This window comes from Phycodurus eques, chromosome 21, assembly GCF_024500275.1.
Source record: "Phycodurus eques isolate BA_2022a chromosome 21, UOR_Pequ_1.1, whole genome shotgun sequence".
Lineage (NCBI taxonomy): Eukaryota > Metazoa > Chordata > Actinopteri > Syngnathiformes > Syngnathidae > Phycodurus > Phycodurus eques.
The window spans coordinates 16291236-16313356 of NC_084545.1; the positions used below are offsets into that span (position 1 = coordinate 16291236).

The following is a 22121-nucleotide window of genomic DNA, read 5'->3' on the forward strand; positions in this document are numbered from 1 at the left end:
TGGAAGTTTAATATTACGCCTCAGTACCAAGTTTGTATGGATCTGGGGGGGGGCGGGGGGCATCTTCCCCCAGGCCGCCCCTGTAGGAGCTTTTACATTGTTTTAAAAACACAGTTGTTGTCTGGTATATTTAATGACCCTCCAAATGTTTACTCCGGACGGAACTTCACACATACTTCTTGTGTACACATCATGCTGATAGTCAAATGATTAGAACTTTCAAAGATTTAAGAATGTTCTTCAGGCGGGCGGGCGTCTTACCGCAACTCCGTCCCACCCAGCTCTCCCCTAACGATTTCATGGCTATCCAGTGTTGTTCATGCTGTATTGCGGCGCCACGCCGTTGACAGAAGCTCAATTGCGTCGAAATGATCTCCTCCGCACGTGTTTGAAAGTGAAACTCTTCATTGATTTAAAGCTTAAAAACAACTATGTTACGCGTGTGCTTCTTTGTAACACCAACAACAACAATTTCACCTTAAATTAAAACTAATACAAATGCTACATGCTAAAGCTATGTACATACAGAGCAGTGGGTGGTCAACATTCATTTCTAAAAAAGTTCACTTTGTTCACTTGTGTTCTTGAATTCACTTCTGCAATAAAAATGTCAAATAAAACTCGTGAGATGCTCAAAAAGTCAGTATTGTGACATTGAGGTGCAGCGCCCCCTAGCACGCGGAGGTCTGCCGTGCAGCAGGCAGGCCCAGATACTCGCAGTTCCGGGCGGCGGGCGGCAACGGAGCGTCGGCGGGCGTCGGCCGAGGCGGGAAGTCGGCCCGGTAGTCGGGGTTGTCCAGGCTAGCGGCCCCGGGCGGCGAGTTTTGGGCCGTGTTCAAGTATTCGGGTCCCTCTTGGACTCGGGGCCCGGCCTTTCCGTCCTCCCGCGGGGAAGGCGGCGAGCCGGCGTCCCAAAATGGACCGGAGTCTTGGTAGTTGGGATTGCGGAGGTCTGAACGCCGGCTACTTGCGCCGCCCTCAGCCTGGTTGACGTACTCTGCAACAAACATTTGTTAAGACGCCGGTCAAACAGCAGACGCCCAGTACACGCATCAAGACAATCGGCCTGTTTTTCTGCGTGTGTGCCGATTTTGCTCCTTCTCGACCGAGCGCGTCAAACGCCAGGCAGGCAATCTTAAAGGGCCCCTATTTTGTCTCTTTCCGCCTCCGTAGAGTGACTCTCCAACATGGTTCATTTCATTTGGGAAAAAAACCTTGCTTTTGTCATGCGAGTGTCCACAAAAGACATCCACTTTTGGAGCCGCTTTGTCCACATTCGGCTAAGACCGCCCCCTTTCCTCCGATTGGTCGCCCCCGTCGCGTTTGCTGCGTCGACGGCGCCGCCCGCAGGCGGAGTTCTTCGCGAGTGACGTCGATAAGCTGGAGGAATTGCAACGAGCTGATTTCAGGCCTCTCGGCAGAAAAAAGTCCCGGACTCGGGAACGCGGGGACCATTTGAAGGAATTCGTATTTCACTCCGGAATGTTCGCTGAGGCGCCACAGAGACAATTTTACATGCCAAATGCTAGAAAACCTTGGTTTGGCAAAACACGGGACCTTTAAATATTGAAGGCATATAATATCGATGACCAAAAATGCGACATTTCCCAAGCCATGACGCGGAACGGAGAAGCCAGTTAAAGAAGCCAACGGACTGCGCAACAACAAAGCGGCCATTTCAACTCAACATGAGACTCGGCACCGTTCCAGTGTTTGGATTGTTGTATTTTTCCATTATGTCGAACTGTTTTGGTATGTTTTATTCTGATATAGTATCAGCACTTTGTGAACGGCTGCGGTTGTTTTAAAGTGTTTATAAATAAAGCTGGCGGCACGGCAGATGACTGGTTAGCGCGTCTGCCTCACAGTTCCGAGGACCGGGGTTCAATCCCCGGCCCCGCCCGTGTGGAGTTTGCATGTTGTCCCCGCGCCTGCGTGGCTTTTCTCCGGGCACTCCGCTTTCCTCCCGCATCCCAAAGGCATGCACGTTGATTGACAACTCTACATTGCCCGTAGGTGTGACCGTGAGTGCGAATGGTTGTTTGTTTGTATGTGCCCCGCGATTGGCCGGAAACCGGTTCAGGGCGTAACCCGCCTCCTGCCCGATGACGGCTGGGATGGGCTCCGGCACGCCCTAGTAAGGATCAGCGGAACGGAAGATGGATGGGCGGATCTCCACCACTCCCGCCCGCCTCCGTGCCCTTCGGCAAGGATCGGCGCGTACCCGGAAGTGTCTGCCCGTTTTCGGTTTTTGTGAGATGGCGGCAGAACAGAAATGGTGGTGTGCGTGTGTGCGGTGTTCTGTGTTGACATTATCTGCGCACGGCACACACAATACGACCAAAACTGCAAACTGCCAGATTTTCTATCTTCATGCGTCGGGTGTGTCACAGATGCAAACTTCTTGTGCGTCTACCAGGCCAGGTCGCAAAAACGTTTCTTTGAAAGACAAACCAAATGGGACGCCGTCTTGAAAATGCAGATTTCCAAATGTAAACACGCAACCTGTCATGTCATGTCGTAGCTCGAGACAAAGTCAAGCGGAGTCTCTCGTTCGTCGGTATTTCGGCAAGTAAGTCCCGAGCCCCGAAAGTGCACGTGCGTGCGCGTTTACCGTGTCCGGCGAGGTGGTCTCTGTCGAGCGGGTTTCCGGTGGGGTCGCTGATGTAGCGCACGGCGACGCTGTCGGCCCGCACGGGACGAGCCTGCGCACGCGCGAAAGTCGTCACGGCCGGCTCGCGGCGCCGTAGCGAAACGGAGGTCCGTACCGTGGCGCGGCGGGGGCGGTCGCCACGGTTACCGGAGCCCTCGTAGGGCAGCGGGTATTCCTCGGCCTCCGCCGTGTCGTCGCCGTCGTCCGAGCTGAGCAGCCGCGAGAAGAACCTGCCGTCGGACGGGCTGGGCGGGTCGCACTGGCAAAAAAATTGAAAAGAAAAAAAAGAAGCACACGGTTGCCGTCCAGGAGGGGGAAACATTAGAGCGAACGCTCACCTGTACACGGATCGACATTCACCAACTCACCCGCTTTCCTTTTTTTCTGCGGAAGCGACCCTCAACTAGCCGCCGAAAAACTACGATGCCGCAAAATGGTGACAAATACATGGCTAACAGGAAAGTCATGATCGGTCTCCAGGAAATATGATCAAGTGATACACTTGACTGCTCTTAGATCTTTCTGTGTCAGGGAGGAGCAAAGTTTAGCCCGGGTTGTTAGCGGAAGAGCGTGCCAATTGATTATTTCTTTTACCGAGGGCTCGTACGGGCCGGCGTCGTCACACTCGTGCATTTTTCAAAATCTAAACGTCTGTAAACTGTTGATTTGCGAGATGAGTTCGAAATCATATTCAAGTGTTTTGGGATCGTACCTTTCGGGGATATTTACAGTTTAAACGACCAAGATCGGCAATTCCGAACATTCGCAGAGCGACGTCGATGACCTTTCGCAGCGGGGCTCGGTGTGATCCGTATCTGCCGCCCGTCGCGAGGGTTCGCTGTAGCTAGGCTAACGCTAACGCTCACCTACCTGCAGGACCAGGTACCTGCCGGGGTCCCGCGCCATCTTGGAAAACTCCACGACCAGTTCCCGGAAGCCGGGCCGACCGGAGGGGTCGATCATCCAACCTGAGGACACACGAGCCGCGCTCGACGTCACCTTCTCGCTTAGCGGTGGTGTGAAGTCATCAAATACGTAAAAAATGCAAAACAACGTGCCTCAGAGAGAGAAAAACAGAGCATTAAAATCACAGGATGAATACATAAACACAGCGCTCATATCGCCACAGATAAATGCGGACGCACGCACGGCCCAGCATTTATTGGCCAACAGTGTAGAGACGTGGCGACATGGCACCGAGGATCCAGGCGAGGAAAGACAACCTGCGGGACCCGTCCGCACCGAGAGGTGCCGGCACAGAGCGGGCAGACCGGGGGGCACGCCCCGCATCGTGCCCTCCCGCGGGATGCCACCGAACACGCCGCCCGGCGTGGAGGCTCCCTCCCGTGAGGAGACGCCCCCCCCCGAAACAAAGTCAGGATGAAAGCTATAAGCTAGATACCAGAAAGGATAATAAGAGAGAAATACGACAGGAAGAAAGAAAATAGAAAAGTAAGTCATGAATGTGTCGGTCGAGGAATAAATAAGTGACAAAGCGAGTAAATCATTTCAAAGCCAAAGCAAACAAGCGGCAACACGGACAGTCAACACGTGCGTCTAGCGGCCGTTCCGCTTTTTGGAGCGTTGCCGCCGGGGTTCAGATCGGATATTTTCATACTCAGAAAAGAATCGTGAACAGATTTGGAAATTATGAACTTTGTCACTGTCCTGCAGTTGACTTGGCAGGTATTGCTACTTCACTTGAGTATTGCTTTTTCTGACCACTTTTACTCGCGGTATTTGAAAGCAAAATATTCCCCATTACATGGCAGAATTTATGGATGCTGTCAGCACGTCATGATGTCAGGAATCCGTTGTTTTGAGGGAAAAATAATAAAGCTTTAAAAACATCCGTCCGTCCATTTTCTGAGCCGCTTCTCCTCACTAGGGTAGCGGGCCCCGCCGGAGCCTAGCCCAGCCGTCATGGGGCAGGAGGCGGGGTACGCCCCGAACCGGTCGCCGGCCCATCGCAGGGCACGTACAAACAAACAACCATTCGCACTCACGGTCAAACCTACGGCCAATTGAGAGTCTCCATTTCATGCATGTTTTTGGGATGCGGGAGGAAAGCGGAGTGCCCGGAGAAAAGCCACCCGGGCGCGGGGAGAACATGCAAACTCCACACGGGCGGGGCCGGGGATTGAACCCGGGTCCTCAGGACTGTGAGGCGGACGCTCTAACCAGTCGGTCGCCGTTATTATCAGTACAAGCGTCACGCCAATGAAGAAAAGAGGGAAACTCCAAGGGGCAGTCGAAAAAGTAATGAGCCCCGTTTCATTTAACCAACTCATGATTTTCACCGTTTGTAGCTTAAATACTTGTTTGAAGGCTTATTTTTGGAAAAATGGTTTTAAGCCTTTCCTCTTCCAGTCAGCCATTTTGAAAACGAGGTCATCGTCGGATGGCCGTCCGACGTTTTTTGACTTCTTGAAGCGCCGGCAAACGTTTTCAAAAAGTGGCGAAATGTGGACGGGGAAGCTGCGGTGGGCGACAGCGTTCTCCAAAAGCGGGTGTCCGGGATCAAAGCCCAGGACAGGAGCCCGCTTTGGGCGCTCCGGAAGTCGAGCGGCGCTCTGTCGGGACGACCGCGACCCCTCCCCCGATTTTCACCTTTTTGGACCTCGAAAAGAAGGGGTCAGGGGTCAGCACTTCTCTGATCAAGCTGCAAAAACCGGTGCAAAGCACAGCTGCGGCCGACTGAATTGGACGAGGCCGGCCTACGTGCCGTCGTTGGTCGATGGACTGTTGCTGGCGAAAAAGGAAGATTCGATTCATTTCGCTTTATTTCTATGCATCTATTCAAGCAAGAGGAGAATTGGGCTGGTTACGTTTTGACCTCGTATTTTGTGTGCAGTTTTTTTTTTTCAACTTTCAGTGTCTGTACTTTTGCCACTTTTACTGACATAAAGGAGTTGAATCAATATTTCTAGTTGAAGCATTGTTTTTGTTTTTCTTTATGTGTACTTGTACTGGCGTAGAGCGCGTGAGACGTTTTGCGCGGTGCGCCGCTTACACTTGACCATGAGCATGTAGACGTCGATGGTGCAGACGGGCGGCTGCGGCAGGCGCTCGCCGCGCTCCAGAAGCGGCGCCACCTCGCCGGCCGGGATGCCGTCGTACGGCTTGGAGCCGAACGTCATCAGCTCCCACACGGTCACGCCTGCTGGGCGACGGACGGCTTTGATTGGCAGACGTGTGCGCGTGGGCGCGCGCGCGCGCGCACGGGAGGCGACGTACCGTAACTCCAAACGTCGCTCTGGTGTGTGTACGTCCACTGAAGGATGGACTCCAGAGCCATCCACTTGATGGGAACCTGATGAAGCAGGAAGTAGCACTCGCTTGGTTTTTGATCACACTTGGGCCCACCGTTCAAAATATCGATTGATCGCTGCATCGCAATATTGCCACCGCCGATTCAATATTCATTCGGCGACTCCTCGGAATCGATTCACTTCCTGGCCAGTGGGGGGCGCTGTAGGCTGTACTTTTAAATTTTTTTACTTTTGCACTATATGCAATTAGTTTTTGTGCACATTTCTATTTTCAGATGTTTTTATTGCTTGAAAATGTGAGGTGACATACCGCATATACACACCTATATCTACAATTTGATTCATCATTCCAGTAGCAGATATCCGTAACTTCCCTTTGAATGGTCGAAAAGTAACTTTAGATATCTGAAAAGGGACATTTCAAATGTCGAATTATGACTTGTCAGAATCAAAGTGGAGCTACAGATACAGCCGCACGCAGTGCATTCAGTTGCAGATATCTGGGAGTGAATGCGGCATATGTGCAACTGAATTCGAGGTACCTGGAACTCCACTTGAGGACATCGACAATTTGATTCCGACTTGTCACAATTCCACTTACAGAGATCTACAATTGAGTTGCAGATATCCGTAACGACCTTTTGCCCATACGCAGGACCGGCAAACGTGACATCGTTTGTCCGATGTAAATCTCTGAAACGAAAGCGGCGGATGGAAAGAATGTAGTTGCGGATCGCTAAAAGTTGGCGCAAGATGTTAAAAGGAGCAGGTTGCTCTTCAAGTGTTAGCCTCGCGTGGCGTCACACGCACCTTTCCTCCGTCCGCGTGGTATTCTTTCTCGTCGGCCGTCAGAAGTTTGGCGAGGCCGAAGTCCGTGATCTTGACGTGATTGGGCGTTTTCACCAGCACGTTCCTGGCCGCCAAATCTCGATGCACTAGGTGGCGCTCTTCCAGGTAGCTCATCCCCTGCCGAAAGAGTCCCGCGGCCGTCACGCGGAGGCCCGGGAGGAGGCGGGGCACGGGGCCGGCCTACCTTGGCGATCTGGACGCACCAGTTGAGCAGCCACTGAGCGCCCACGCGTTCCCGGTGCCGCTGAACGTAGTCCAGCAGGCACCCGTACGCCATCAGCTGCGTCACCAGCTGCACCGACGACGTCAGGCAGATTCCCAGCAGACGACACACGTGGGGGTGGTCCACGCTCGCCATCACGTACGCCTCCTGCCAAACGCGCGTCTCGCGGTCACTCTTCGGCCTATTTTCCAGTCCATCAAATTCAACTGAATCGAAAGCGCGCGCGCCGCCAGTCGGCCCTCGCGGCGAAGGAAGAAGAAAGAAGAGGAGGCTTACGTCCAGGATTTCCTGGTTGGCTTTGGGCGACGTGGCCTCCCGGAGAACTTTGACGGCCACCGGGATCTTCACGTTCTCGCCGTCGGGGATCCACAGACCCTGAAGGCACACGAGGCTCGCCGCTGACTCGCTAACATGCTAACCGCTAATTCGACGCGGCTCACTTTGAAGACGGTCCCGAAGGCTCCGGAGCCCAAGACGCGGATCTTCTTCAGCTCCGTCTCCTTCAGCATCCTCAGCAGGGCCTGGTTGGGGGCCTCGCCGCTGGGGGTCAGCGGCTCCACCAGCTGCGCCCGCGCACGCAGTCGTTCGAAAACCAAGTGAAAAAAAACAACTGTGAGCGATATGGACCTTTTCTATTATTTGGCTATTCTACAGTACGGTATTTTTCATGGCGCCTCCTGTTTATTTCTTTTCTTCGGTCCAGCAAAAACGTTCACGGGTGACCAACGTTTAAACATTTATTGATGAAAACGGAAAAAACAATCACCCAAATTGCACAAATAAGTAAATTAGTAAGACTACAAATGAGACATTTCTGCCACACTGTGAACTTACTTATTCATTCGTTGATTTATTTATTATATTTGCTATACTGGAAAAAAATGGATGTATAAGAACATAAAAAAGAAGTTTTTTTTCTCGAGTTATAAATTTGAACATGGGTCAATTGAAACCAAAGCGTAAGATCATCAGTCAATTAAGCAATTGTGACATTAATGCAACAAAGTGTATGTACAGTGAGCATATCAAGGAACTATATTCAAGTGAAACCAGGCGCTGCATTTGGACAACAGTATTGCTTTGCCGTCATCTTGTGGCACAATGAACTGAGTGGAAATGAGTTGAGGAGTTTCATTTGGACAAAAGTAGCGGTATACTGCCATCTTGTGCTCCGTATAGGCAATTATTCCCCTTTTTTAGGGCCATCGACGGGGCCTGGCGTATTTTTGCTCTTTCCTACACGGGCGTCTCGATATTGGAAATGAAAGGACGCAAGTGGCCCTATGCGGACCGCGGGCCGCGCTTTGCACACCCCTGAAGTAGCGCGCTCACCTCCCTCTCCTGCAGGAGGCGCCGCACGGTCCTCTTCCTCTTGATTTGCCGTCGCCGCAGCAACACGAAGACGACCAACGCCAGAACGATGACGAGCAGGAGCCCGCTGACGGCGCCCGCCGCCAGCGTGGCGTGCCTGACGCCGCTGAGCACACAAAACAAGAGAAAAACTTTCAACTTCTTTTCCCGGCACACGCGTCGGCGGCACGTCGGACTTCACGTCGACATCACGCTACCCGGAGCATCCCGACTTTCCGGGTCCCGTGCACCTGCGCGCGCGCACACACACACACACACACACACACACACACACACACACACACACACACACACACACACACACCGACGTGGCTTTTTAAAGGGGCTTCGTCAATCAACTTAGGATTACTCTTCTTATGATTCTTATTCTTATTCTTATTATTACCCCTCGGTGCAGTTGCGGTGGCACGACCGGCAGCGGCCTTCGGCGTCGGTGTATTTCCAGACGGCCGCGTCGCCGTCTCCCATCACGCCGCGAGGGCAGCGCGGCACGCAGCGGGGGCCGTCTTGGACGTGGGCGCAGCGGGAACACCGGTCGGGACCCTGCGCGGCGCTCCCGGTCCGCCGCGTGAGGGACGAGAGCGAATCTGACACTTTTTCACTTTTTCATTGACAACGCCGTTGCCCCTCCCTGCCCTCAACTTGAAGAGAAACTGACCTCTCCGTGGCAGGTCGGCGTCCCGTCCGTGGGCAGACACTCGGGGTGGCATTCCACACAGCTGCCCTTGACCGCCGCCTCCCTGGGCTCCCTGCGCACACGCGGCACGGAGGCACGCTAAGTGTCCGTTTGACCGACGGCAGCGGCGGAAAGCGTCTTCGGTCGTCCTACCCGCGCAGCAGGTCGCACGAGGCCACGCAGCGCCCCCTACGCTCAAAGTGTCGGCAGGAGACGCACATGGCGGGCCCGGGCCCCCAGCAGCCCGCGGGGGAGCACTGAGGGTGGCACGTGCGGTTCTGCTCTTCTGCGGAAGGAGCCACACGACAACGGCGTCACGAACAAGACGACGGCTGCGCCGGGACTCCTCGGCTCAGGCCCGACCCCTTGATCGCTTTCGCGGCGTTTTTACAACGTGGCCCTCGACGGTCTCGAAAACGCCCACTAGAAACGTGCCGATGATTCCGACACTACACGAATCACTACGGTGGCATTTGGATACACAGCGGACCCCGCATACGCAGTTTGGCACCCACGGATTCTCCAATTTGTGGTTGTTGTCTTATTTTTATTTTGTAATTAAAAACGGGCATTTTCTTCAAATGTGTTCTTATTTTTACCCTTTTTTTTCTTTTATTATATTAAAATTGTCTTCTTTTTGGGGTGAAAAACACTTAGGAATTTGGGGGGCGGGGGTTTAATATACAGGGGGATTTAAAAGTAACTCCCTATTTTTAAGTACCGTAATTTCTCGTGTATAATTTTTGCCCTCAGAAATTGTCAAAAGTCAATAGTGCGCATTATACATAGGTACAGGGGCAAATGGAAAAAACCCTTTCACAATTTATAAATGTATGCCGCCGTCTAGTGGTTATGAGAAAGGTGTACGCTTTCATTCCAAAATGCCACAGCCACCTAGTGGTTATAAAATAAGGTGTAACCTACACTTTCATTCCAATATGACAGAGGTACGTACGTATGACTGCATATATGTACAGTTGTGCTCATAAGTTTACATACCCTGGCAGAATTTGTGAAATTATTTTTTTTTTTTTTAAATATGACTGACTGAACAACCATCATTCATTTTTTTATGATCATGGTTTGTTTAATGATAATGCTTTTCTGAAATGCTTGACCGTTTCATTTGAATCCCATTCAAATAAAATAAATTATGTTTCGCCTGATCCTTCATGTTTTCTTTGAAGAATTGAACCCATCTTACAAATTCTGCCCGGGTCATCAAACATACGAGCACAACTGTGTGTTTTGTAATTTACAAAATAAAAGTAGGGCTGTTCATTTCAAAATGAGAGCAAGTCAATTAAAAAAAGGATTACGTGTTCAAATAAAGTGCTAAACTTCAGAATAATGACTTGAAGAAAAACTAACAAAATGCAGATACTTCTTGTTTTGATCATATGGGTAGAAGAAGCAAAATCATGCGTTGTAAAAATGCATTATACATGGGTAGAAGGGTTTTCCAGAATTTGGAGGTCAACTTTGGGGGTGCGCATTATACACGAGAAATTACGGTACTTGTAATTTATTTCTGAATTCCAATTCTTACAATAACTGAACATGAGAAGAAAGCGTATTGCATGGAGTTTTATTTAAAATTCGATGTGGGCGCCAGCATTAGCCACCAGTGTCTCAAGCCGCCTGGGAACCGCATGAACTGATTTCACAAAGAACTCTCGTATTCGCCCTTCAAGTTCTTCCAAAGTTGTTGGCTTGGTAGAATAGACTTGCTCCTTTAACCGACCCCACAAAAAGTGTGTTAAGTCAGGACTTAAAAGGGTGTTAAGTCAGGGCGTCTGGCTGGCAAATAAATTGAGACATATGAATAAATGATCAGTATTTTAAAATAGGGAGTTACTTTTCAATCACCCTGTCGGGTGCAATTCTAACGGGTGTCAATTACCCGCAGAGTTTCGCTATTTGCAGTCCGGCCCGGTCCCTATCCCCCGTGAATAGCGGGGGTCCCCTGCGGCGGACGAGATAGTTGACTCTAGGGTAATCGCTATATAATATCGGACTGCATGTTTGCGTCGTGATGCAAATGGTGACAAGATGACGACGACGACGACAACAACAAAATGAACGCACGGCAGAGTTGCGGCGAGGCCAGGTTTCTCAGGGTGACGCTTTGGTCGGAGGATCGGAAGAGGCGAGTCCACTGCTCGTCCCGGGTGTAGCACAGGTGCGGGTCGTCCTTGAGCGTCACTCGCCCGGCGCTGACTTCCTTCAGGGAACGCAGGCCCAGCCAGCGCAGGCCGGGGACCCTCACCACGGCCAGGCTGTGTTGTCTGAGGACACGCCAGCGCAAGCACGTCGGACGCGCGGCCAAGCATTCGGACCCAGTCGCTTCACCGCGCTCGGCGCTTACGCTCGCGTGGTTCTCCCGCGGATGATCTCCAGGTTCTCGAAGACGGAGAGCGACGTCAGGTTCTCGGGCCACGCCTGGATCAGCAGGAATCCTGCAACGGTAACGGAGTCAGCGGCGAGTAGCGAGCCGTCCTTTTACGAGAGCGCTAATCGTCATCGGGCTCGCGGTCGCGCTGGACACGGGGGACGCCCTGCGACCGGCCGGCAACAGGCGTTCGCAGCTCTTCTCGGAAGCTGACTTGCTAACGTGTTTTTTTTGAATGTGCGAGGAAGCCAGAGCAGCTGGAGAAAAGCCACGTGCTCACGGGGACGGCTTTTCTCCGGCAGATATGCTAACTCCTGACAGGAAGGCACCCCAGATTCGAACCCGGAACCTCCCAACTTTGAGGTGGACATGCTAACCCCTCCTGCGCCGTGCTGCCAAAAACAAACACATACGATCCGCCTTTTCATCTACCTGTGATTTCCTTGACAGTTCGGAAGTATTCCAGCTTGGCCGGGTCCATGGGCGGGATCTTGTAGTGGGGGTCTCTGCGGGGACCAACGGGAAAGGGTTCATTTGCGACGTGACCCGCAGGCCGCCGGCTGGAGCCAGCGCGAGCGTGTCGATTGTCCGCCAGAGTCGAATGGAGGCAACCGGCCAGGTGGCTAAATGGCTCACGAGGGTCCGCGATCTCTCTGGGTCGAGAAGTCAGGACATTGTCGCGAGCAGACAACAAGTGACGGCGTAAAGCTCCTCGTCCGTCCGCTTAAAGAAAGCGTCTCCGGGTTGACAGCTTAAGGTCCCGTCCGCACGGAAAGGCGTTTCGGTGTTCCCGCAAAGATATTTTATCGTTTCGAGACTTCGTCCACACGGAGCTCGCTTTGGAAAGCTGCTCCCAGAATGCATAGTTCTCGAAAACAGTCAGGCAGGGGGCAAAAAAAAAAAACGCCGTCACACCTGGAAACAACAACAGCGTGCGACCTCCCCGAGAGACACAAATACAGCAGGGGGACGCCTGACGAAGCCTTCGGTCGCCTCCATTCGACTTTAGCGGAAGCCCGAAAATGCTAACAGCTAAAGCTAACGGCCGCGCAAGTTCGTCGCTGCCGTAGCGGACGGACCCGGCGAAGGAGGTCTCGATGAAGAAGATGTCGCCGTTGATCTTGGTGCAGTTCTGGAAGGACTCGATGTTGGAGGCGTTGACGGCGATGGTGTTGACCAGAGCGCCCGCGCCCACGCCGTCGCACGCTGCACACGACGAGACCACAATCACGACGGCGTCTCGGGCGCGGCTGCAAAAAGCACTCGCGCTCGTAGAGCACAGGTAGAGGTACTGATTCGATTCCTGCACTTACATAAAGTAAGTCAAGTAAAGAGGATTTATCAAGCCTAGTCTGACCAAGTAAGGTGTACAAAGTGCAAACATCGTTTTTCCCACGTTAGGAGTCGCAGTCAAAAGTGCTCCGAAAAAGAAATACTGAAGTGCAGATACCTGTAAAAAGTACAATAACCAAATGTTATCCAAATACTTTGTGACCTTTCGGACAGGCGCCCTCGCAGGTTCGACATCGCTGCACGCCGCCGTCGTCCACCTCGAACGTGCCGGCGCCGCACGTGCGCACGCACGAGCCTCCTGTCACCACGTAGTTGCCTGCAGGCGCACAACGCAAAGACACCACGTGGAGCGCAGGCCTGGCAGACGCTCGCGGTTTCTCCGAGGGCGGCTAGAAAGGTGCCGTTCGTAGAGCGCGGCGTCACGTACGCTAGAATAGGCCACATGACCCACGGCGGGTCGGAGCCCGCCGTCGGAAAAGGAGCGCCTGCGTGGGCCCCGCACTCGAGACCAAATCCACGCGCGCGTCAAACTCCGCTCGACGGGTAAACATTTGCGCCGGTGGTCGCAAATTCGGACAGCCGAGATGAACGACATAACTTTACTCGGCGATTACTCGAGAGGATTTATCCTGCTCACCTAAAAACGGAGGAAATATTTGCGTTTGAATCTTGCGGCGGCGATGCGGCCGAGCGGCGGGGCAGCGCCCGAGCGCCCTGGATCGACCGACCGACCGCCGCCGGTACATACGGTACGTGTACAAAGCGTACGTGGACACGGCGTGCGCGTGTGCGAGAGGACGCATCTTACGTGGACAGGCCTTGACACAGGTGGCGCCGTAGGCGAACTTGGCGTCGGGGTTGCTGATGACTTGATGCGTTTTGAGGTCGTAGAGCTTCTCGGGAGGACACGCGTCTTTGCAGGTGCCGTCGTCGTTGAACAGCCGGCACGCCTGAAAGCGCGAGCGCGGTCACGTCAACGCGTCGCGTGCCTCGGGAAGAGGAAGCGTTTGTTCGGCGGCGGGCGCGGGCACTGACCAGGCAGTCGGTGGCGAGCGGGCCGGCGCAGCCCGCCGCGCAGTGCTCGTTGCAGCAGTCGCCGGGTTCGGGGCCGCGACACCGTCGACTGCACTGCTGGGCGCAGGACCGCTTGGTGACTGCACGGAGACGCCATCTTCAGACACGCTCGCGGGGAGGACGGCGCTACTCTACGCACGCACGTACGCTGCGGCCGCGGGTCCCCGAAACATAAACATTTGCGGTCAATTATTCAAGGACTTTTTTTTCCCCGCCGACACTCGAGGACCAATGACAACGCCGTTTCCCTCTCCGCGGCGACAATAACGACGAAAGCGCCGAGATCATCTCATGTGATGCCAAATGATCCAATTTCACCCAAAACGATTCAACCGTTTATGCAGAAGAGTGAAATGCCCGTCGACCAGATGGCGGACGGCGACGTGAATCTGCTTTACCCGCTTCTTCTTCTTCTGGCTGCCGAGCGGCCCGATTATTTCTCGCATTATTTGATGCGCGTCACGGCTTCGCTGGCTTTTGAGCATTTCGACGTGTCCTAAGAATGTTGAACAAAGAGAAATTGGACACCGATTGCGCACATTTGAATGTCATTTCAAAAAGTGCATCATTTGATACCTCAATATGGGGGCCAGCGCACGAAGAAAAGAAACTCGACAAGCAAACGGCTTCGGCCCTTTGCAATCGACGCATCGTCATGGCACAAGGCAGAGGCAGATTTTGGGAGAACATCACCCTCTGTGAGGAATGAAGGCCTCTTTTGCTCAACAAACGGTGTATTCTTGAAATACACTTCTTAAAAGAGGACTTTCGTCCCTTTACCAGCATAATTCTTTGGTTGCCCCAATTTGACATTCCTGTGAAACGACGACTTTTTATCCTAACCGAGTTGAGTCTTTGTGCTAATGAAGATTACGAGAGTTTCTTTCTTGACAAACTTTTGTTTTTCCTCTACAAAATGCGAATTTGCTCTTCTTATCACGAGGACGTTGTCCTCGAAAAGGGGCGGCTTGAAAGAAATTCTTCTGCTCTAATTACGCGGGGGTCCTCGGTCTCCGGGGGGGAAGTCGTCCCCGGACTCAAAACGTCTGAGAACTCCCGCCGCCGTTTCCGAACTGTTCGCATACGCGACACGCGACTGCCTACGGATGACCACGTGCGAACGGACGGAAAGGAGCGGAAGAGAAAGGTTTACATTTCTGGCAGTGTTCGGGTCCGGCCGCCCAGCACGAGCCGTTGACGCACGCCGGATGGCAGGGCTCGCCTGGAGAAAAAGGCAGGCGATCGGAGAAGACCGAGTTTCACGGGAACGGAAAGAGGACGACGAGACGACGTACATTTGCGTGCAAAGTCGTCCGTCGTGAAAAGCATGCCGGGATGGCCGCTTTTGTCCACGATGTCCCACCACTCCACGGAGTCCACGTTGCACAGCAGAGGGTTGCGGGTCATCTTCACGCCTCCTCGTAGAATCTCTGAAGCGACGTCCGGCGATGTTCAGTAAGGCGACCGTCGAGACGGTGACGTCGCCCGTCACCGTCTCCGCCATTCGCAACTGCACCGCGAGAACGGCCCGCGATCGAGCGAAACCCGAAGCCGCCGTCATCGTGCTCCAGACTCAAAGACTCACCGGTCAAGTTGCTGAGCTGCAGATGTCTGAGTCCGCCCGTGTAGTCGAGCGTGGCGGCCGTGCGGTTGCGGACGTAGTTGGACATGACCAGCAGGGCGTACTTGCCCTCGTACAGGTTCTGACCTCGGATCAGCTTCAGGTCGCTCAGCGGGACGGTCCGGGCCTCGTTCATGGCCACCAGCACGTAGCCCCCCACTTCCTGGACGGACTGAAGACAAACCGCGTGGACGAGACGTCCCGGTGCGCGCGGAAAATCTAACGGCGCCGCCTACCCGCAGGAAGGAGAGGTTCTGGTGCTCCAGAGTGTACGTCACCTCCAGGTTGTCCAGAACCACCGAGCAGTTGCTGTACATCCGCACCATGTTGTCGTAGTGATTCTCGCGCGTGCCCAACAACGTCAGCTGGTTGCTCATCCCCTGACACACTGAACCGCGCACACACATCATCACTATCGGTGCTGTTCGTTAGCCTGTCTATGGCGTTTTGCATCATTCGCTCAACCGCGACGTCCCGTTTGTTTCCGGAAATAAATACGCTCCTCCGTGTACGTCTCACGGTGCATTCGGAGCAAATTCAAGCACCTCCTTTCCGCATCTCCTCACGTCGCTGTTTTGTCGAACAATTGCGCCGCCTGCCGCCTTTTGTCGGGGTCGGTCGGATGCGCGCGACGTGCGCCTCCAGGCTGCCCTCGCGTCGGACACACACCCGATTAAGTGACGTATGACGTATGAAAGAGGCCCGCGTCGGATTTGCAAAAAAATCGGGATCGTAAAGTTCACATGGACGTGACCCAAAAAAAACATCGACACGTTTCATATGAGGCACGCGAAGCGAAATCGAGCTGCAGCGTGAACGCCGTCGGATTGTCGTGGTTTAAGGTTTCGTTTTTGTTCGAAAGCTTCAAGAGGGCGGCGCGACGGACAGCTCCGAGCTTCTTTTCAAAGAATTGCCGATTAGCCGGCAAACTTCGACTCGTGAGTCGATTCGGCGCTCGTAGCTCGAGTCTGCGTTCGAATCCCAAAACTGTCCCAACGACAACTCGTATATCTGGAAAAACTTGTCAATCGAATCGGCTCGCTGGCATCGCGAGGCGTCGCTCGAGTCAGTTTGAAATCTCGCTCGTCTCCCTTTCGGAGCGCTACGGGGATAACCTTTACATGGCAAATGGGCACATTTTTGTTTTTCGTATTGCACGTTTGAAATAAATGTCCAATCCATTCGGGAGCAACAGACCGCAAGGTTGGCTTTGAGTTTTTAAATCTTGTGTGGAGGTTTAATAAGCCCGCCGCAGTGACCTTCCAGAACAATAATCCCCCCCAAAAAGATTCCAAGTATCTGACCTGACGATTCGTCGAAGTGAAAGTCTTCCCGGATGCGAAACTGAACCGGGAGCCGTGGGCCAGCACCACAAAACGGGACGGACGTGGCTGAGAAAAAAGCCCGGCGGCGGCGGCGGCCTCGAATGCTCGGAGACGCTCGAATCGGGTTTACGTAGTTGAGAATATTCAAGACGTGAGGACGCGAAAACCTGAGTGACATTTTCTACTTCACAACGACATGACATGAACCTCACGTTTACAACTGTCGAGGTGGCAGAACAGACAAAGGAGAGGAGAGAAATGGAGTGTACCTCCTCTGGTGGCCACACGGGGGCGATCAAGTGCCTTCCATTTAAAGGCGCCGTATTTTGCCGAACCAACTTTTGCGAGCATTTGGAACGGAATGTCGTCTCTCTGGCGTCTCAGTGAACAATGCGAAATAGGAACGAGTCATTCCAATGGCCCCCGCATTCCCGCGGACGTTTTTCTGCCCAGAGGCCTGAAATCAGCTCATCGGACTTCCTCCGGCTTAGCGACGTCACTAACGAAGATCTCCGCTGTCGGCATGGCAAACACCGCGGTGGCAACCGCTCAGAAGAAAGGGGGCGGTCAAATCCGCCAAATCTGGGCAACGCGGAGACAAAAGTGGCTCAAAGCCAAGTCGCCGTCGGGTGAGCGGACCGACGCGAGGTGTTTTTCACTTTTAGACTACGTCCACGTGAGAGAGTCACACTATGGCGGTGGAAATAGACAAAATACGGGACCTTCGCAAAGTTACACCTTCATTCCGTTTCATTTGTGAAACTTTTCCATGGCTCCCGTACACGCCCACTTTTGGGTTATCCACTTAACTGCGGTATCGCGAAATGTTGCGTGGTGGAGGATCATATAGTGTAGTGTGGGGCGGGCGGCGTAGCGTTGTGTCATGTTGTCGAGTCGTGTGGCGTGGTGTGTTGTCGCGTACTTCAGGGTTGTGTTGTGTTGTGTTGTGTGAAGAGGAAGCGGTGGCAAATCGAGCGTGAGGAATGAAATCTTTCTGGATCTTTCTGGCGCTGGAGCCTCAAACTGACGTGAACCTGCTCAACGCGCTTGCGACGCCAGCCGGTCAAATGTTTGCGCAGCAGAAGCGCACAAAATACACAAGACGCTTCGTTGGAATTGACCAGCTGAGCTTTAGTCAAGGTTTGACAAACACACACGTCCACAAAAATCACACTTGCGCAAACACACACACGTGCACGTCCACAAAGACAAACACGGACAAACTTGCACATAGTGACGGGCGGTACGGTGAAGAATGTTCTTCTGTCTACTGTTTAGCTCCATGCTAATGCTAACGGCTAACGCTTTCAGAGCGGACAATGCGCACACGGTTCCAACGCAGTCATTCAGGAATGCGCGACGGCGTGTCTTCAATTAGCTGTAACGAGCGAGCCGCCGCCGCCGCCGTCGGCTTTTGAGCGACATTCCCGCGAGCTTCACCTCGCCGCTCGCGCCGCCTGACGACGTCATCCGATCGATCGGTGTGTGTCCATCGTACGTACTGAATTATATTTGGCGCGTAGAACTCGTTCACCTCGACGTGAATCATCATCCGTCATCACCTTCATCTTCATCCCCCCTCGATGAGCAATTCGCCACCCGTCGGCCATCCCTCGAGCACACGTGTTTTCTGTGCAAATGACTTTTTTCATTTTTCTCCTGAACTTCTTCAAGAGCAAACTTTGGTGTTTTCGGGGGGGTACGGAACGGGTCGATTGCATTTCCGTTCCTTTCAATGGGGAAAGACGATTTGAGATACAAATGATTCGGAATTCGTCGCAGAACAAATTACACTTGTATCTCAAGGCACCACTCTATCGTCATCGATATTATCATCGATACGAATTGATATTCGATTTGAGCGTCTGGTCGAAGATAAATGAAAATTAGCGATGTACGCGGGTAGAAGTCCCAGCCAGAACCTTTGAGCGAGGGGCGATTCCGGCATCCGCCCGGTTCACCTCGCCCGCGGCCGAATGATGAAAAGTACAAAAACGTCCGTAATATGAAATCATCGCCGCACCGTTTGACTCGAGCGCTTTCATCGACTTATTGATTGCACTAAAAGTGTGTCACGGGGCACACGCGCACCAAATGTCACAAAAACAACAACACGACGGCCTTGTGTGCTAATCGCTTTCTCTCTCTCTCTCTCTCGCTTTCACACGCGCACGCGCGCACACACGCGCGTGTGAGGAATGTGTCAGCCAGCTGAAAACATTCACCAGCTCGATTCCCACCCAAACACGCGTGCACACGCTCGAGCTTTTTTTGTCGACCGCACGCGGCGTTAGCATGGACGCTGACACAAGGTCAGCTAACATGAACCATGCTAGCACGCCAGCTAACATTTAGCACGCACACGCGAGCCAGTCCGACGAACCGCGCACTTTGTCCGCTTTGGCGGCGTCGCGCCAGTTCCGACACGTCCGACGCGCGCGCAGAAAGCGTCTGCACACGCCAGCGAGAGTCTTCTCTCGGGCTACCGGTCGGCGCTGCGCTGCGGGCTTTTCTGCCATTCCCAAACGAGAATTTCAAGCTTTCGACGACTTTGGAATTCGGCAGCAGACGGAGAGCAGAAGGCGCGACGGCCATTTTAAAATGGCTCTTCCCGGGCGGACGCGAAGCTTCTCTCCCCGGCTTTCGAAGTCTCGGGCCGGCCGCCCGGTCCGCCCCCGTACGAAGCCTCCGAGGCCTTTCCGTCGCCCTCGAGTCGGGCGGCGCTCACGGAACCTCGGGCCCGCCCGCGCGCAACGTTTTTGTTTCTAACGACAGGCCCGCGTTTTTAACGGAGCTTTTAACTCACCCCTATTTTGCGATGTTTACCTATTTCCTTTGACTTAGCGTTTATTTGACATTATTTATTATTCTTATCCTGATGCTGCTTTTATATTGTGAGATCTCCCATTTCTCTTTTTGTGGTTTACTCTATACTTTGTTTTGTTTTTCGGTTTGACGAATATCTTTTATGAATAAAAGGTCGAGGTGCGGACGGCTCCCCGAGACGGGTTCCCTCGCCCGGACGCTCCGTACTCAGCCTCGGGTTACGAGATCATTGCGATTATGCTTTTAACCCGTACGCGTGCGCGGCGGGCGGGATTGATTCGTGCGTGGATTTTTAATTCCTGTAAAGCGCTTCGCGTTGCCATTTTTTCAAGGCTGGAAGTTTGCGAGTCAAAATGCGCTACACCTAGCTCCGAGCACCGCGACTTGTTTTACGGCTCGACCGCCGCGGCCGACCTTCCGAATGCCTCCCGCCGCCAGCGAAGTCGCTACGGTGCGAAGCGGGACCCGAGAATCGGACGGCGAAAGACGGCGGTGGCGGCGAGACGTTTGCAACCGGCCGGCGCGGGACGTACGCTGCCCTCCGAAGGAAACGCGAATGGCACTGACGCTGCTTATGAGACTTGTGCGCTAATTTCGTCGAGGGTTCGCGGTTCCGTCTTTCTTCAGGTTCAACGAGCAAAACCTGCTCCTCAGAGGAAAAAAAACCCATTCGGAGTCTTGTTTTTGTATGCAAAGTGCGTACAAAAAAAAACTTGGACTGACCGATGGATCGATTGAAAGACACGCACACGTGCCAGCAGAACTGTCGTGAACTTTTTTTTCGTCTCGGCTGTTTTGCCGCCCAGGTCCAACTTCCTGTGTGACCTCGCGTGACCTTTCGTTTCGTTTCAGAGTTGACGTCGGGACCTTTGACGCGCTCACTAGCAGCTTGAACACGTTTAATCCCGACGACGCGCGCTAACCTCCACGTGCCCGAGCTGAATGAAACTTAAGACCATGTCGCCATGGTTACCATGCCACTAAGACCACCTTTTTCCACTCGCACACAAACATGCAAAAGCACACACGCGCATACAGGTAGACCGGTGATTTCGGACCTTTCTGGAGCCAAGGAACATATTTTACAATTGAAAAATCTCACGGCACACCGACAAACAAAAATGTCCCAAAAAGTGGAGACATTCATGGCTGCGTTGACTTCCTGCCATCTTCTAATCGAAGACCATTCATCGGTTCTGTCTGTCGCTTTGCCTCACTGGCATAAATTGAGGAACAAAGATACATTATTTCTTGGAAATCAATCATTTTGGGAGCAATTACGTCAAATTGTATAATTTCCCACGGCACACTGGTTGGGAATCGCCGAGGTAGACGCACACGCACACGCACGCGCACGCATAAAGACAGACGTCCAAACAAACAAGCGGGCGAGGGAGCGAGGCGAGGTCGATGTCGGCCGTGAAGTTCTTCGAGGTCGCTCAGAACCTGCTAAATATTTCCCTCCTCGTCCGGGTCGTTACAGGGGAGTCTCATCACGTGAACGGACCGGCGACCGTTCGCGGACGTCGAGACCGTTCCTTCCGCTACAACCCCAGTGTTGACCTCGGATCGGGATGAACGCGCCGATTATTTTTGCGATTGAAATTTTTCGGACCGCCTCCCGATCGACGCCGTTCCTAATATTTTGCTCGGCCGACTTGACGGTGAAGTTGCCCGTCGCTGATTCGAAATATATTCGCAAGCCGTCGAGCTCTACTTATGACGTCATCGGCGCAGCTGAACTCGTCCGACACGTGCGCGTAACGCGCGGAAAGGAACGTCAAGTAACGCGAGCGTGAGCGTGAGCGTGAGCGTCCCGACGTACCTTTCCTGTCGGTTCGAGTGCAGCGGGCGTCCGACAGCCAAACGAGAAGAAGAAAAAGAAGAGAGAAAAAACGAAGAGGACGAGGAAGAAAAAGAAGGCAAACGTCCGCCGCGCCTCCGCTCATCTTCTCCACTTGTGCTTCTGCTCCTCAACTCAACCTGCGTGGACTCGCGCGACCATCGAAGTGCACCGTGGACCGAAGAAGAAGAAGACGTGGAGCGAGCAGCCGGGAAGTGCTTCTTGTCTGATTGCAACAACGTCGGCGCGCGCGCGCGCGCGCGCACACACCGTCCTCCCGCCCTCTCCGTGTGCGTGTGCGTGTGCGATCTGAGAGACGCAGAAGTGCAAAAGAATTCAAGACACTTGACGCCAGCAAATCTGTGCAATTCCTAATTGCACATAATCGCACGACTGTATTGGATGCAAATTGTGCCAAATGTGACCAACTGTAAAGTTAGGTGACTTTTCTTTCACCTCAATTGTGCAAACTGTGACGCGATTTGCATTCGTCCTGCGACAATCGAGTTCTTTTCCTCTTCTCCTTTTTGAACAATTGGAGCTGTCGACGTTTGGATGCTAATGCTAATGCTATTGCGCTCACGAGGCTTCGCTTTGTGCGTTCCTTCTTTCGAGCAGGGGTGTCAAACTCATTTGCGCCACGGGCCGCATCGTAGTTCTGCTACGACTGTGAACCCGTATCAGTGAAAGATGACCTCATGTA

General features: G+C 53.2%; 2 protein-coding genes across 9 annotated transcripts in view; one reads left to right on the forward strand and one right to left on the reverse strand.

The window, feature by feature from the left end:
* On the reverse strand, positions 1-21885 carry LOC133396747 (melanoma receptor tyrosine-protein kinase-like). Of its 7 annotated transcripts, XM_061666899.1 has the most exons (27): positions 21401-21884; positions 15661-15812; positions 15389-15596; positions 15099-15233; positions 14957-15025; positions 13765-13883; positions 13538-13679; positions 12932-13045; positions 12516-12642; positions 11869-11942; positions 11413-11503; positions 11133-11332; positions 9198-9330; positions 9027-9117; positions 8754-8911; positions 8566-8598; positions 8330-8474; positions 7438-7560; positions 7274-7372; positions 6959-7144; positions 6736-6891; positions 5891-5966; positions 5667-5813; positions 3524-3621; positions 2769-2912; positions 2615-2705; positions 1-997 (listed from the first exon to the last, which is right to left on the reverse strand). In XM_061666899.1, the coding sequence occupies exons 1-27, from the start codon at positions 21522-21524 to the stop codon at positions 672-674; spliced, it is 3561 nt and encodes a 1186-aa protein (XP_061522883.1). In that variant the 5' UTR covers positions 21525-21884; the 3' UTR covers positions 1-671. The 7 variants fall into 7 exon arrangements, with proteins under 7 accessions (XP_061522883.1, XP_061522881.1, XP_061522882.1 ...); XM_061666897.1 differs by having other exon boundaries at positions 2615-2912; positions 21401-21883; XM_061666898.1 differs by lacking the exon at positions 21401-21884 and adding an exon at positions 17019-21349 and having other exon boundaries at positions 2615-2912.
* Positions 17614-22121, forward strand: part of LOC133396749 (tomoregulin-1-like) — a 10697-nt gene continuing 6189 nt past the window's right edge. For both annotated transcript variants that reach the window (XM_061666904.1, XM_061666906.1), the window contains exon 1: positions 17614-17889. In XM_061666904.1, the coding sequence (XP_061522888.1) occupies positions 17733-17889 (157 nt within the window). In that variant the 5' untranslated portion in view covers positions 17614-17732. The remainder of the gene's footprint in view (positions 17890-22121) is intronic.